The sequence below is a fragment of the Physeter macrocephalus genome, unplaced genomic scaffold (assembly GCF_002837175.3).
Source record: "Physeter macrocephalus isolate SW-GA unplaced genomic scaffold, ASM283717v5 random_540, whole genome shotgun sequence".
Lineage (NCBI taxonomy): Eukaryota > Metazoa > Chordata > Mammalia > Artiodactyla > Physeteridae > Physeter > Physeter macrocephalus.
The window spans coordinates 33,831-50,000 of NW_021145972.1; the positions used below are offsets into that span (position 1 = coordinate 33,831).

The 16,170-nt window shown below is 57.1% G+C and overlaps 1 protein-coding gene across 1 annotated transcript; it reads left to right on the forward strand.

Annotated features, from left to right (window-relative positions):
• Positions 1 to 11,144: 11,144 nt before the first annotated feature.
• Positions 11,145 to 16,030, forward strand: LOC102976277 (bcl-2-binding component 3, isoforms 1/2; the record flags this gene model as incomplete). Its single annotated transcript, XM_028486103.2, has 3 exons — positions 11,145 to 11,404; positions 14,151 to 14,439; positions 15,840 to 16,030. Coding segments are annotated over exons 2-3 (465 nt in total), but the record flags the coding sequence as incomplete, so codon positions are not given.
• Positions 16,031 to 16,170: the final 140 nt, after the last annotated feature.

Here is a 16,170-nt window from a genome sequence, read left to right on the forward strand (position 1 = left end):
GCGGCAACAGAGGGAGGCCCGAAAACAAAAAAAAAAAAAAACAAAAAAAAAAAAAAAAACACGGTGAATCTCACAAACATGAGGCTGAGTGACAAATGCCAGACAGACACAAAGGAGCACATACTGCATGGTTCCATGTGTATGAAGTTCTAGAAAAGGCAAAACTAATCTCTGTTGCTAGCATCCAGGATAATGATTACCCAGGGGGATAGTGACTAGAAGGGGGTCTGAGGGAAGGTCCTAGGGAGCTTGTAATGTCTGTTTCTTAGACCACCACCCCCCGCCCCACGCCCTCAGCCCAGGTAAGCAGTGATTACATGGACCTTTACATTTGGGATTTCTGGGTCTTAACAAAAGTATGGAAGTTATGCCTCAGTTGAAACAACGTTTTAAAGTATTTTAAAAGTAAAATTTGGAAGTTCAAAAAATAATCGTACACAATACTTTGTGTTTAATGTGAAATGGAGTTCAGTTCTAGCATTAGTACATAGATAATATCGGGCTACCTGAAGATCTGTACGAAATTTGCTAGCCGTGCCGGCGACTTTCGCGGTGCCACTCGCCACCAGGGAGCGGTGTAGCGCACTCCCTGCCGCTTTAGACCCCAGACGCATTCATTCAACAAACAGTCCTTGAACCATGAAACCTGCTTTGCAGAAACTTGGTCTGGTTTTTCACTCTGTGAAATGGGGATTAGAAGGTACAGCTATGCTGGAGGCATGTCCCTGCCGCCATGGAGCTCACTTTCAACAAAAGGAAACAGACAGTAAGTAGCTAAACAAATGAATATGTAAAAGGAGAGCTGTGGAGCAAAATGAGGCAGAGTGAGGGGACAGAGATGGTCCTAGAAGCCTTCTCTGAGGAGGTGACATTTCAGCAGAGACCGGAGTGAAACATGGGGGCAAGCTAGGTGAATACAGGCATGTACCAGGTGGAGAAAGGGAATATGGTGGCTCCATTCCCCAGCTGTAAGACAGAAAGGGAGGCTGAGGCAGGCCCAGCCAGGCCCAATAGGAGGCAAAGGGCGACACATTCCCTGACACAAGCAGTGCAGGCCGAGGTGCAGACAAGATGAGCTCCTATGAGCCTGGGGAGGCAGGGGGGCAATCAGGGGGTCCTTCCTGGAGGAGTCATCACAAGACTCAAACCTTGTAGGCCCTCTGAAGTGACTGACTGAATATTTGTTTTATCATGATGGTTTTCAGGTCCTGCCTATCTCAGTAGCCCCAGCCCTTAAAGAGAGTCTGTACTAACATTTAAAGAGCATTTTCTACTTCTGGGGTTCACTTTTGTTCTTCATGAACTCATCACAAAAGCCCAGTGCCAACAGTACTCTTGCAATCTTCACTTTACAAAGTGGGATACCAAAGCCCAGAGTCCCTGTAAGCTGTCCAAGGTCACATGTCCAGCCGGGATTTTTTTTTTTTTAACATCTTTATTGGAGTATAATTGCTTCACAATGGTGTGCTATTTTCTGCTCCATAACAAAGTGAATCAGCTATACATACCCAGACGCCGGGATTTGAACCCAGAGAGATCCTTCTGACTCCTGGAGCCCACTCTACCACCTCTATAATAAATTATTGTAATTATTAATTGCATTGTGCTTAGGCAAGGGACTTAATCTTTCTTGCCTTGGTTTCCCCCTGTGTAAAATTCTGCTAATCATGGCAGGCCGTGAGGATTAAATAAGATGATATAGTTAAAGCGCTGAGAACATGCCAGACACACACTCTGTTTGTAGGTTATTATTGTTATTATCCATCAAAGCCACACATAGTTACTGAGCACATCATGTAGACTCTACTTGCAAATTAAAATATCAGTAAATCCAGAATCCTACATCACCCACCCCCAGCTCTGGCCTCTCAGGATGGTCATAAGGATTTAACGACGTCAGGTGTGTAAAGCAGTGAGTTGGCACAGAGCTTGGCACATAGGTGCACAGAATGTGAGAATTGCCATTATTATTACTATCATCATCATCCTGGCCCTTTTATCCTTCCAGCTGCTCAGGCCAAAACCAGGAACCCCCTAAAGTCCTCTCTTTCCCACACATCTGCACCCAATGCCTCAGCCAATCCCATCGGCTCCACGTTCAACCTGACCCCACAGTAACCACTCTGGTCCAGTCTCCAGCACCTCAACCTATGTTATTAAAATCTCCTCCCTGGGCTCGCAGCTCTCTCTGCCCACAACCTGTTTCCCACTTGGCCGCCAGGGGGCGCCTTAAGAACTAGGTCAGCTCACGTCCCCTCTTCTGCTCAGAACTCTCCAGTGGCTCCCACCTGACTCAGAGTAAAAAGTAAAGTCCTCACCACGATCTAATCCTGTATCGGACTTCACCTCCCCCCCCCCCCGCCTTGCTCACTCCCTTCCAGCCCTTCCAGCCTCCAAAGGGCTCCATTCATCAGCAATGAGACCTCAGACGGCCGACCTCAAGTCTCTGACCTCAGTTTCCCAGTTGTAAATGGGATTTAAAATAATCTCTATCTCATGGGGTTGTCGTGAGGGTGAAATGGGTTCATATTTGCAGGGCTCGTGAGCTGGTGACATCGTGAACTGCAGAGGTGGGATTTTTACGCGGCGCCTGCGCTTCCTCCTTTCGCCGCTGGGCGGCAGCAGGCTCCCAGCGGATTCGTCCGCTCGGCCCGCGCGGGACGAGGAGCGGGGGCAACTCTGGCAGAGGAAGCTGATGAAATCCAAGCCAACTTGCAGTGAGCTCATCCCGCCCGGGCACCTCCGGAAGCCACGGGGCCTCTGGGGCTCCGCCTGGCCCGAGCGATAAAACTCCGGTGCTGAACCAGGGCGGGAAGTCCTTCCTGAAGTCTGACCTGCGTGAGGCCTGCTGGCAGAAGCCTGGGCGTGCGGGGAGGGGCGAGGGTGAAGTAGCGAATGGTCCCCTGGCTGTCTCCTTAGAATGAAAAGTGAATTCTGAGCCTGGCTGTGGGAGTGAGAGAGAGAGGGGACGGGGAAGGGAGGGAGACAGAGCCAAGAAGCAGAAAGACACAAAGATGGGGAGACTGAGGCAGAGGAGCGGGAGACAGAGACAGAGAGACAGAGAGACAGCCCGAGAAAGTCTCTAGAGGGACAGAGGTGGAGAGACAGAGAAAAGAAGAGAGAGATGGGGAGAGAGCTCAAGGAGAGACAGAGATGGTGGAGAGACAGGGAGAGACAGAGCTGGGACGTGGGAGACAGAGACAAGAGAAAGAGACAGGCAGGGACACAGAGATAGGGAGAGATAAACAGGGGTAAGAGGCGGAGAGAGAGTGCTAGCGAGTGGCGGAGATGGGGAAGCAGAAGCCGAGAGGCAGAGGTGAGGGAGAAGGAGTCAGGGATGTAGAGACGGAGGTGAGGTTGGGGAGCCGGTGGGGTGAGGGGGATCCGGGAGGGGCACATGGGGTTAGGGTCGCCTGCAGGGGCGGGCTCTGCGGGATATGGGCGGGGCGGGGCCCCTCCCAACCCCCCATCCCAGCAGCGGCGGCGGCGGCGGCGGCCGAGTTACCGAGTTACCAAGTTACCGCAGGATTCGGAAGCTTCTCACTGGCGAGGCCGCAGCCAATCAGAGAGCAGCGTCGCTGTTCTCGGGCAGGAGGCCTGGAGATGCACCTTCCCCCGACACCCAGCGAAGCACGCTGCCACACAATCACAGTGGCTCACACACACTGTCCCAGGGACACGCAGCATCACCTCACACACACACACACACACACACACACACAATCACAGTGACACACACAGTGTCATACACGGTCCCAGGAACACGCAGAGACACACAGCATCACACAGACACACAAAATCTCGGGGACACAGACGTTGTTCCAGGACACACAGCACTGCCCAGACCCACAATCACAATGACACACAGCATTATCCTAACACACAACCACAATGACACCCAGTGTCGCCCAGACCCATGCAATCTCCATGACTTAGTCCCTAAGACACACAATATCAGTGACACACACAGTCTCAGTGACACCTCATAATTCCACAGCCAGTTGGTCTTGACACATACACTATCACGGTGACACACACAATCACAACAATGGTTCACTCAATCACAGTGACACAACATTGCACAGACAAACACAATCTCATTAACATACAGTCCCATGGACACACAACATCACACTGACAAACACAGTCACATTGACACACAATCACAAGGACACACACAATCACAAGGACACATAGCACTGCACAGACGCACATACTCTCAGTAACACACAGTCCCACAGACACACAACATTTGAGATACAATGACAGTGTTACACACACAATCCCACTATACACAGCATTGTCCAGACACAATCATAGCGACACAACCACATTGACACACAGTGTTACACTGATACATACAGCCACACTAACACGACAGTAAGACACAGCATGTCCGCAAACATTTCTGCTAACACACAACATCATTCCAACCCTGTCACACAAACACAATCACATGGACACACATCATCTCACCCATGCACACAAGTACATTGCACAGAACAGCACATGGCCACTAACACACAGATACACCATCACACTCACACACAGCATGCCCAACTATCATACATTAGCACACTGACACACAATCACATAGTCACAGCCATCCCATGGGACAAATGCTGACACACAACATCATCCCACTGACACAATCAACTGATACACAACAGTACACTGACACAACCACACGCCACACCCTGACACAACCACAACTCTCATAAGTCAACCCCCTGACACACAGCACACTGGCCCAGCAGATTTAGAGAACTCTCCAGCACACACACAGTCACACAAACACACACACACTCATCCCTGCCCTTGCCCCAGTAAGATGTGTGTGATGTGGGATGCTGCAGGGGGAAGGGGGGGGTGCTGAGTGGGTGTGTGTGTGTGTGTGTGTGTGTGCTTGTGTGTGTGTGCTTATGCCTCCCTCTCCCGGCCCTTCCGGGGGGGGGTGGGGGGGCAGGGCCGTGCGGCAGCCGCTGTTACCGGGTAAACTTCCCCGCCCCCCCCCCAGCGCGGCCGTTAGTCAAACCCCCCCAAGGATGATGTCATCGCCTCATTCTGGAGGCTGAGTAATCCTCGACTCCGCCCCCCCACCCCCCCAGGTACCAGGGTAGGGGCGGGCCGCACCTGGATTCAACCAGGGTCTGGAGCTGGGGGCTCCGCTGCCTGGGTCTCCCGGGGGTGGGGACTGAGGAATCTGAGCCTCTCTGGAGTGGCCTGGGCGCTCACATCAGGGCCCCTTCAGGCTGGAGGCTCCAAGTCCTGGATCCCTGGTGGCCAACTAAAGGCACTGGGAGACTGGATCTACCAGATCTAGGGTCTTGGGCATCCCAGGGCCCCAGGACGGGGAAAAGGCCCCCTGCACCACGGTGAGGGGCTGGGTCATCTCGCCAGGTGTCTGGATGGGGGGGTCTGAGACACTGGGGGCTTAGACTCCTGGGTCCTTGGCATGTGTGTGGGCAGGGGGAGGGGTGGAGGTTGAGTACCAGGGAGGAGAGGGAGTGGCTGTGGGGTCAGATGCCTGCTTCCTGGGAGATCAACAAGCTAGACCCTGGGGGAAATGACTCAGAGGGGAGGGGAGCTGGCAGTATACACCTTGGGGCTGGGCAGGTGGTCCTCTGGATGAACTGGACACCTGAGGGTCTGGTAACTGGTGTATGTGTGGGGTCTTCCAGTATCAATATGGTGAGGGACCAGGATGCCCAGGGGCTCTGAGGCATCTTATGCTTTGGGGCCCAAAGGCTTGAGCCCCTGTTTCCTGTGGGGGTGGAGTGCTTAGTTCTAACTTTCCCAGAATCAGACCTGCTTGGGTCCCCTTCTGGGGGCATCCTCAACCCTTCTTTCCAGGGACTGGGAAACTAGCACCCCCTTGGGGGAGGTGGTTCATATCTGTGTTGTCACAGGACAGGGCACCCTGAGTCCTTTGGGGAGGGGGCACCCCTATTTTTATGGGCTCAGGACGCCTGAGTCCTTTTCTGGTGGGGGATCCTCAGCCCCTGTTTTTAAAAGTCGCGATGCCTGAATCCTGTTTGGGGCGCGTGGTGGGGGGCATGTTGTGCGGACAACCAGCCCCTGTCTTCACGAGGTCAGGATGCCCAGGACTCCTTCTGGGAGGGGAATACTTGCTCCCTGTTTTCACAAGGCCATCTCTAGCGTACCTTGCTGGGGAGGGATGGGAGGCGCAGCCTCTCTTTCCAGCCCACCCCAAGTGCCCATCCTCGCCCGAGAGTGCGAGTATGGGGCGGGGGTGGGGGGGGGTCGGGCGGCGGGGGAGGGGGGACAGTGCCCAGTCCGGGCCTCACCCCAGCCGGCCGCAGGCTTGCAGGCAGTGAGCCTGGCAGCTCCCCGGGGCCCGGCTCCCCGCCCCCCGCGCCGAGGGCTCCCCCAGATCCGGGCGGGCGGGCGCTGCGGCGGCCAATGAGCGCGCTCGCCGTCTCCGGGAGCCGGGCCGGCTCTGCCCGCCTGGCATTGGGCACGCGGTGGGCAGCGGCGGGCGGGGCCTGGGGGGTCCTCGCGCCTGGTTGGGCCAGGCTTGTTGCTGGGTAACGGGGCGGCGAGTTTCCCCTGGCAACGGCGGCGGGTACCGCTCACTGGCTGGCCGGGAAGGAGGGGGGGCGCGGGCGCAGGCAGGCCCCGCAGACCCCAGCAACAGCGCGCGGCCCCCGCCCCGCCAGGGAGCGGTAACCTTCACACGCGCCGGCCGCTCGGACCCCGCGGACACCGGCGCCCCCGCCCAGCCCCCACCAGGCTCCCGTCCAGCCTCCGGGCCTGGGAGGCCGGCTGCACTGAGGGGACCCAGGAGGCCCCCTCCCCAACGCGGAAAGCCGGGACTCAGAGCCTGCAGTGAAAAGTTAAGTCCTTCCCAACTCCCTCTCCCGTGCTGAGAAATCTACTTCCCCGGAACGGCATTCAAGATATTAGGGAAGGTTATGGGTCTGCAGTAAACTAGCTGGGACCTTTATTTTCTTTAAGCAGGACTTCACATGGAGCCGGCTGCTGCCGGGCGCTCTTCTACGTGCGTTACAAATAGGAACTCATTTAATCTTCACGTTTCATTTGGGGGTCCTACGGTGATCCCCTTTGTACACGTGTGGAAACTGAGGCTCAGAGAGAGGAAGCTGCTTCCTCGCGTTCATCCTTTGAACCCAGGCAGCCTGGCTCCGAAGTCTGGAAGCTCTATCTCTTCACTGTGTTGAATGTCCCTTTGAGAGGCATTAATTCAAAATGAGAAACTGTGCCGGCCCAGAGAAACACCTTAGTGGCTGGCCTGCGAGCCCGGTTTGAAACCCCTGCCCCAACCTGAGGGTCTTAGCTTGAAGACCTTGTTTGGATTCTCAGGGTGTCAATAGCCCCCCCACACTGGTAGTTGTAATGACGGGTAACATGTATTAAGGACCCACGGAGGCCCCAGTGCTTTATTTTTACTGACCTTCTTACTCTGCAAAATCCTATGAGGTAGGGACCTGTGCTGTCCCAACTCACAGGTGAGGAAATTGAGGCACAGAGACGTGACCACTTGCACAATGTCACCCAGCCAGAAGGTGGCCGAACTGGGGATTCTAGGTCAGGCCCTCAAGTCCCCAGAGCTCCGGCTCTTGGGTGAGTTTTTGTGTAGGCTTTGTGGGAGTTGAGCCACAGTTATGGAGACCCTGACGGATTTCTTTTAGCCAATGGTTCTCAACCTGGGTTGATTTTGCCTCCCCCAGGGCACATCTGGCAGTGTTTGGGGAAATTTTGGATTGTCACAGAGGGAGGGGGTGCTACTGGCATCTAGTGGGTAGAGGTCAGGGTGACTGCTGAACATCGGACAAAGCACGAGACAACAAGGAATGATCCGGCCTCAAATGTCAGTAGAGAAGAGATTAAGAAACTGCTCTAGGGACTTCCCTGGCGGTCCAGTGGTTAGGACTTCACACTTCCACTGCAGGGGGCCCGGGTTCAATCCCTGGTCAGGGAACTAAGATCCTGCATGCCAGCAGCCCCCAACAACAACAACAAAACAACAACAAAACCAGAAACAACCAAAAAAACAACCTCCACTCTCTGCCAAGCCTGACTGCCAACCTCAGCCAAGCCATCCCTCCATCCCTGACCCCTCTCATTTTCTCTCCATCTGGTCTCTCCCTCTCTCTTTCTGACTCCCTCCACTTCCCTCATCTGACTCCTCCTCTATCTGTTTGTACCTCTATTCACCTGTTTCTAATCCTCTATCAGAGGTATTGCTGCCCCCTCAGATCTTCAGAGCCTCTCGGCCCCTCTCCAGGGGAACAGGGACCAGAGGCAGGGTTGGAGGCCCAGAATGCTCCTCCAGGAACTTAGAGGAGGGAGTCCCTTGGTCCCTCAGGAGACCTGCTGGTGTACGGGTGGAGGGGAATTTAGTCTGGAAGACAGAGGTTGGGGCTTCTCCTTCCTTGGGCCCCTAAAGGCAGCCCTTCAGCCAGTCACAGTATAGTTTTTAATTTTGACTTTGTATGTCTCTAGGAGGCACACACTTTCTCTCCTTAGCCACAGTCCCCACCATGCCCTATTGTCTTACACTGGACTCACTTCTCTCATTTATTTCATATTGGCTCTTGAGTTTGAGATCCCTGGTCTGGGGGTGAGAGGATGCCAGAATTTGGAACAGGATCTGGACTACATAGTGGGGAGGATCTTGACTGGTGCCAATGCTTATGGCCTGGTAGATTCTTGGCCCTCTCCTCTCCCACTCCTACCCACCAAGCCAGATTCCCTCACACTCATTTTCTTCTCAGAAGAACATTCCAGCACATCTGGCCTCCTGGTGTCCAGTCCTAGACTAGGCAGCTTTAGGGCACTGATCAGTGAGTAAGGGGAGTAAGGGGTACAGGCTGGTCCGCGAGCCTCTCTCCCAATGTGATCACTGCCAGGCACAGAGCAAACACTGACAATAATTAGTTATACTAGTGATAGTAGCCAACGTTTATTAGGCACTTATACATGTAAGACACTGTATTCAGTGACTTCCATGAATGATCTCATTTAATAAACGTCTAAAGCAGCATCCCTCAAGCGCCGTTAACTTCAACCTACGGTCAGCAATACATCCATTTTCTTTGTGGCTTGGTATGTATCCACTATACATAAAATTTTCAGGAAACAATATTTCCTCTGACTTCATAATTTTTTAAAATTATATTCTGTTTTGTTTTGTTTTAAAGTCTGGTCAAGAGCCGCTAAAGTTGCAGGTAAAAGGGACTGACTATAAAGAGGCACAAGGGAAGTTTTGGGGGGTGATAGAAATGGTCCAAATCTCAATTGTGGTGGTGTACAGTAGCATGCATTTGTCCCAACTCACCAAACTATACACCTAAAAAGAGTGAATTTTATGGCATGTAAATTTATCTCAATAAACTTCAATAAAACAGAATAAGATCCACACAAGTGATTTCACAGTCCATGGTTTGCTCGTGTGGGTCATGACCCACAGCTTGAAAAAACACCGGACGGGGAATTCCCCAGCGGTCCAGTGGTTAGGGCTCTGCGCTTTCACTGCCGAGGACTCAGGTTCAATCCCTTAGTCAGGGAACTAAGATCCTACAAGCTGGGCAGCGCAGCCAAAAAAATTAAAAATATTTTAAAAGATTAAAACAAAAAAAAAACAAAAAAAAACACTGGAGGAAAGGAAGGAAGGGGAAATGAATAAATGAGGGAAGCAAAGGGAAGGAGAGAGGGAGGCTGAATTAGTCCCCAATATTTAAAGTAGGGAGATTACCCGTGAGATCTGCGTTTTCTGCTCTTGAGAAGTCAAAGGGTCTGGCCCTGGAGGGAACCAAATTTGAGAACCTGGATATGCCCACCTTTGCTGGGGTCTGGCACCCCTTCTCGGCTAGCCCAGAGCTTGGCACTCAGAGGCCACTTGCCCTGTGATGACACAGTTTGGTTTGCGGTGTGACATAGAGGAAATGGAAGGTGCAGGGGAGACAGAACCCCAGAGTCTTTAGGGGAGAGCAGGGCACCACCTAGTGACCACATCAGAGTGGGGGAAGGAGTGACAGTGAGAAACTGAGAAAGGAAAGGGAACTGAAAGGCAGAAAACCCGGGTGAGAGTCACTGAGGGACTGCCCGGGCATGTCCCGTGCCAGGCGCCTGGGGCTTTCTTATAGCCCTGGTTCTCCCACCAGACGCGTGGCGAGTGTGGTCAGATGTGCACGCTTCTGGAGTGTCCCATCAGTGGGCCAGTTAGCAGGAACCTGTCACAGGTGTGACTTTGTGACTGTCTGTTGGTGGGAGGACAGTCTTTTTATGTCTGACTTGATCTGTGTCTGTGAGGGTCAATTTCTGACAATTTTAATGTGTCAGCTGTGAGCTGGGGTGGGTGTGTTTGTGTGTGTCTCTGTAGGAGTTTCATCGAGATCAAGCTGTGTGTCCAGGTGTCCCTGTGACAGGTGTTGTGTGTGTATGTGTGTGTGTTCAGCTGAGCCTATCTTTCTATTTCCTGAGAAGCTCTCAGCCTGTGTCTACGTGGGCCCGCGACTGTGTGTGTGTTGTGGGTACCTGCTCAGTGGGCATGCTTGTGAACCTGAGAGGTTTGTGGGTCTAGGTGTGCTCAGCAGTGTGGGTGTTTGTGCAACTGTGTGTGTCCCTGACATTGTAGTCTGTGCGTCCCAGTGACCCTGTGAGCAAGTCAGGTTATGTATTTGTCTGGATGTGTGAGTGCTCCGTCAGTGTGTGAGTTTGTGCGTCCACGCCTCTGTCCAGGGTGTGCATTTGTGTGTCTGCGAGTCGGCTTGTCCCCGAGGCCCGGTCAGCACGTGACTTTGTGTACCCTGGAGCGCCAGACGGTCAGTCTGCGTACACGTCTCTGGGTGTGTGTGTCTGTGGGTCCCAGTCAGTGTGTCAGTGTGTGTGTCCGGCTGTCCCGCTGTCTGGGCGGTCGATCAGCGCGCCTCCGCGCCCCGGGCCAGGCCCTGCCCCGCCCCCGGCTGCAGGGAAACCCCCCGCGCCGAGGTTGGGGGCGCGGCGCGCGCCAGCAAGTCCCGACTTGTCCGCGGCTGGCGGGCGGGGCAGTGGCGTCACGCGGGGGCGGGGCGTGGGACCCGCCAGGCGGGGGCGGGGCGGGGCGGGGCTGCCGCCGAGCGGGCCCGGGATCTGCCGGGCGGCCTGAGACGCGGCGCGAGCCACATGCGAGCGGGTGCGTGGTGGCGGCGGCGGCGGCAGCGAAACCAGCAGCAGCGGCGGCCAGGACGCGGACGCGCCTGCGGCCCGAGGAGCAGCCGAGACAGCAACAGCGACGGCAACAGCGGCAGCCACTGCAGTTAGAGCAGCAGCAGCCGCCACAGAAGCAGCCGCAGCGAGCGGCGCTCGGCGGGCGCGCCCTCCTGAAGGAAGCCGCCCGCCCCCCCATCACCGTCCCCTCCGGCGTGTTCATGCCCCCGGGGTGAGTGTGCGCGCCCCAAGTTCCAGCCAGCGGCGATTGGCCAGGCCGGGTGGGCTCCCTGGAGGAGGTGGCGGGAGTGCACTCGGAGAGCAGTGTGGGGGGCGCTGAGTCCCTACACCATGCCTCCCTCTCTCCCTGCCCTCCCCACCCCCCATGAGGCTGGTGTCGCTGGGCGGGAGGCACTGAGGGTCCGAGAGCGCAGGTGCCTCAGCGGTCTGACGGGTTTGTTTACAAACAATGGGGTGCGGGATCGGCAGCGCCCCCTGGCGGCCAGTGCGGCCCCGGGGAAGTGAGTCGACCCCGACTGCCCCGGCCCCTGCAGTCCGGGAGGGGCGGGGGGTGGGGGGGGACGGCGTGGAGGGGCGGCCACACCCCGGGCGCGCGCGCCCGCCGGGGGCGGCGACAGGGGGCGGCTCGCGGGCCGTGAAGTCTGCGGCTCCTGCGGGCGGGGGCTGCGCCCCAGCAACAGCCTGTTATTGGCCCCGCGCTCGCCTGGCGGGCGGGGCGGGCGCACGTGGCGGCGGCGGGGTGGGGGGGCGCTGTGACAGCGCAGGGGGGCGTCTGGGCCCGCCGTGGGAGCGCGCGTGTGCGGGGTTGTGGATCTGCAGGTGTCTCGCCTGGGTGTGTGCGTGTGTCTGGCTCCGAGTTTGTGCTGGGGTCTGCAGGGAGTGCTTGTGTCAGTCCCGGGGAATGGTGGGGCTGTGGCCCGTCGTGGTGTGCGCGCCATCCCCATGCGTGCTTGTGTGGGGTTCTGTCTGTGTACGCCGCGCCTGAAGGCGGGTGCTCTGTTTATGTGTGGTGTACCTGTGTTGTGTCCACTGTGAGAGTTGTCTGTGTGTGGTGTTTGGAGGTGATTCTATGGGTCTGCTGTATTGCCTGCCTGTGTTATAGTGTGTGGTTGTAGTGTGTTGGTGTGTTGCTTGAGTGAGCTGTTTGTGTGTTTACATGTGTGTGTCTTGCCCGATGTGCTGTGTTTGTGTGTGCTTGTGTGTCTTGCCTGTGTGTACTGTCTGTGACTGTCTGTGTATATCTCCAGGGCATGTGGCTCAGCTAAGCGTTTGTGATGGTGTGCCTGCCCAGTGCCGATGTCTGTTTTCTCTCCAGGTGTCTGTGTGAGTTCTGCGTGGTGTGTGTGTCTGTGTGTGTGTGTGCTGGGGGTTGTCTGGTCTGTGTTTGCCTTGTGTGTCTGGCATCGGCGTCTGGAAATTGAGGAGCTGGGCTCTGTGGGGTCTGAGCAGAGCAGTCAGTGGATGTTGCTGGCAGCCTCTTGTATGAGGCTGTGTCTGAGCGTGTGTGTGTGTGTGTGTGTGTGTGTGTGTGTGTGTGTGTGTTGGGTCTGAGGGGCTTGTCTCTGATCGGCTGGCTCATGTGTGTCATGTGGGCTGCGTGTGTGTAGTGTTTATGTCAGTCACGTGAGACCAGTGTTTTCTGTGGGTGCTTTAGGTGTGCGTGCTGCCAGGGCAGTGTAGGATTAGAGTTAGCTGTAGTGTGTGTGTGTGTGTGTGTGTGTGTGTGCGCGCGTGCACGCGTGCATTTGCGCGTGTGTCCGGGGCTGACAGTTGGTGATGGTGTTTGGAGGTTGGGGGAGGAGGGAGGGTTGATGTCTGCTGTTCTGCTGTTGCGTCTCTGTGTTGTTGCCGGCATGTGGTGATGCATCTGGGTCTGATGACATGTGTCTGTGTGTGCCAGCTTTGCATGTGTCCTGGGGTCTGAGAGTTGGTGACAAGTGGGTGTGTTTCGGTTGTGTCGGTCCACGTGTGTGTCCATGGAGGTCTGTTTTGTGTTGGTATGAGTCCTGAGGTGTGTAGGTCTTATCTATTGCATGTGTGTTGTCGGGAGGGGCATGTGCGTTTGAGGAGTGTGGCAGTGCCTATTTGGTGTGTGTTTCTGTCTGTGCTTGTGAGGGCTGCATAGTGTGTACGTGTGTGTCTGTGGGCCTATTAACAGTGGCTCAGCGGGTGAGATCCTGACAGTTTGTGTATGTGTGTGTATGGGGTGGAGGGGATGGGTTGTGCCGGCCACTATGCATCGTGTGGATAGTTCTTCCTGTGGTCTGTATGTGTGTGTCCATGTTTTGGTCAGTGTTTGTATGTGGACACAGTCCTGGGACATCTCAATGTTCCTGTGCAAATGGGAGACGAGGTGGGAGGTCTGGCTGGCCAGTCCTGCGTGAGCCTTTGTGTGTGTGTTGTGTACCCTCCGCACACACCCCTTTGGGTCCTGTGTGAGTCCCTGTGTGTGTTGCGAGGCATCACAGTGCCTGGCTGCCCTCCCTGTGTGCGCATCACTGTGTTCCGGAAGTTAATCCCACCAGCCCAGGCCCTGTGTGAGTCCCACGTTGGGTGAGTTTGTGTTGCGGGGCTGTCAGCCCTCATACACACACACACACCTGACAGACCCACAATTCTGGGTCCTGCGTGAGCCCTTGTCCTTGCTGTGACAGCCATCCTGTGCCTCCCTGTCCCTCATGTGTGCCCATCACCATGTGCACGGGAGGCTATTCCGGCCAGCCCAGGCCTCGGGTCAGACCCTGCGGAAGGGTGTGTCTTGAGGGGCCATCACACGCACCTACGGTCCCCTCCGTCTGGGCCCTGCGTGTGTTGTGGGCGCCAGCCCTGGGCTGCCTGGCCTGCCATGCGTACAGGAGTGGGGTGCCCTGTGTACCCCGGATGGGATGGGTGCCTCGTGGGGCCCTGGCGCCCCCTGCACTTCCCGGCTGACCGCACCCCTCTGCCCTGTCCTGCAGGCCCCAGGGAGCGCCATGGCCCGAGCACGCCAGGAGGGCAGCTCCCCCGAGCCCGTAGAGGGCCTGGCCCGCGACGGCCCGCGTCCCTTCCCCCTCAGCCGCCTGGTGCCCTCGGCCGTATCCTGCGGCCTCTGCGAACCCGGCCTGCCTGCCGCCCCCGCCGCCCCCGCCCTGCTGCCCGCCGCCTACCTCTGCGCCCCCACCGCCCCGCCCGCCGTCACCGCCGCCCTGGGGGCCCCCCGCTGGCCTGGGGGTCCTCGCAGCCGGCCCCGAGGCCCGCGCCCCGACGGTGAGTGCCCGCCCCGCACCAGGGATGCTGGGAGCCGGGAAAGAGAGACACGGAGGAACCGGAGAAGTGGGAGCGAGCTGGGGGAGGTGGCAAGCCGGCCGGGCCACGGGGAGGGTGTGGCCAGTGTGGTCTTTGTGTTGCAAGAAGCAGGAAGACTGAGTGGGAGGCAGGGAGTGGGGGGAGGCCCAATGGGAAGTCCCTCCTGGAATCTGACTGCAGTCCCCGAGTTGCAGCCCACGGCCTTTTCCGGGCCTGGGGCAACAGCTGTTTCCAAGCCCCCTCCTCCCGGTCTGGGTCCCCTGAAGCCCCCTGAGGACTGTAGTTGGAGAGAGTGGGCAGAGATGACTGTCACCTCTGGACATTGGGGAGGGGTCGAGGGTGGCCTTTTGCCTTTTATCTGCATCTCTTTGGCCAGGGCCCGCCCTCTCTGCAGTCCGGCCGGAGGAAGGAGAGGGGGAGGGGCAATCGTATGGGGAAAGGGTGGGAGACGGGTCGTGGGGAGGGAAGGGTTAAAGGTCCCCTGCCTGATGGGCTGTTAACTCCGTGGTGCCCGGCTAGCCCCATCCCAGCCGGCACACTCGGTGGCAATGGAAAGATTGTCCCGGTTTCCTTCCCCACCCCGTCCCCGGACCACAGAGAGATCAGGAGAGAGAAAATTCCCCGGCTCTGTTCCCTGGCAGCAGAGGCAAGAGGAGACCCGATTTCTAGACCAGAGTCACAGGTGTGGAAACTGAGGCCCTGATTTTAGGTCTCAGGGATCCGTCGTGCCAGGACCTGGCGTGACAGAAGGGAGGAAGAGACGTCAGGGGAGCTCAGAACGTGCGTGTGGGGAGGAGGCAGAAAGGCATCTCCCGCATCCCAGCCCCCAGGCCCCTGCTCAGAGGCAGCCACAGTCTGGCCTTCTGGTTTCCAGGCCTCGGCCACATCCGGGGGTGTGGCTTCACTGTGGTTGGACACTAGAGGGCAGGAGACCTGAAGCTTGTGACTCTGGGTGTAGTCAGTCACCGTAGCCCTGTGTGACCTTGGGCCACTTCTTAGGGTGAGCCTCAGTTTCCCCATCTGTTGAGTGGAGCAGTCAAAATTTGGCACCGTTTTGGAAGGGAAGTATTTAGGTAGGATAAGAGGAAGCACTTCCAGACTAACACGGGTAGTGAGGTGGTAGATGGCTAGACAGGTGACCCCAGGAAGGCCTCCCCAGGACTTCTTTTTTGCCTGGGGAGTAGGAGCTGAGAAATCTGGCTCTTAAAGGGGAAAACAGAATCTCTAAAATGAGGTGGGGAGCAGGAGAGAAATCAGGCGGCTGGAGAAGGGAGAAGTAGGCCCTGGATAACTGGTCCCTCCGGGACACCTCAGGGCCTAGAGGGGTGGTGGGTGTGACCACGGCCCCCGGCTTTTCCCAGGTCCTCAGCCCTCACTCTCGCCCGCGGAGCAGCACCTGGAATCGCCAGTGCCCAGCGCCCCGGGGGCCCTGGCGGGCGGCCCCACCCAAGCGGCCCCGGGAGTCCGGGGGGAGGAGGAGCAGTGGGCCCGAGAGATCGGGGCCCAGCTGCGGCGGATGGCGGACGATCTCAACGCGCTGTACGAGCGGCGGGTGAGTGCTGGGGGAGGGGTAGACGGCAGGTGGGACTTCCCGCCGGGGAGGGGGCTGCGGCGGCCCAGCCAGATGTGCGGCAGCTGCCGCCCTGCGCGGCGGGGTCGCGCTGGGGACAGGAAGGTGGGAGGGGCGGCGTG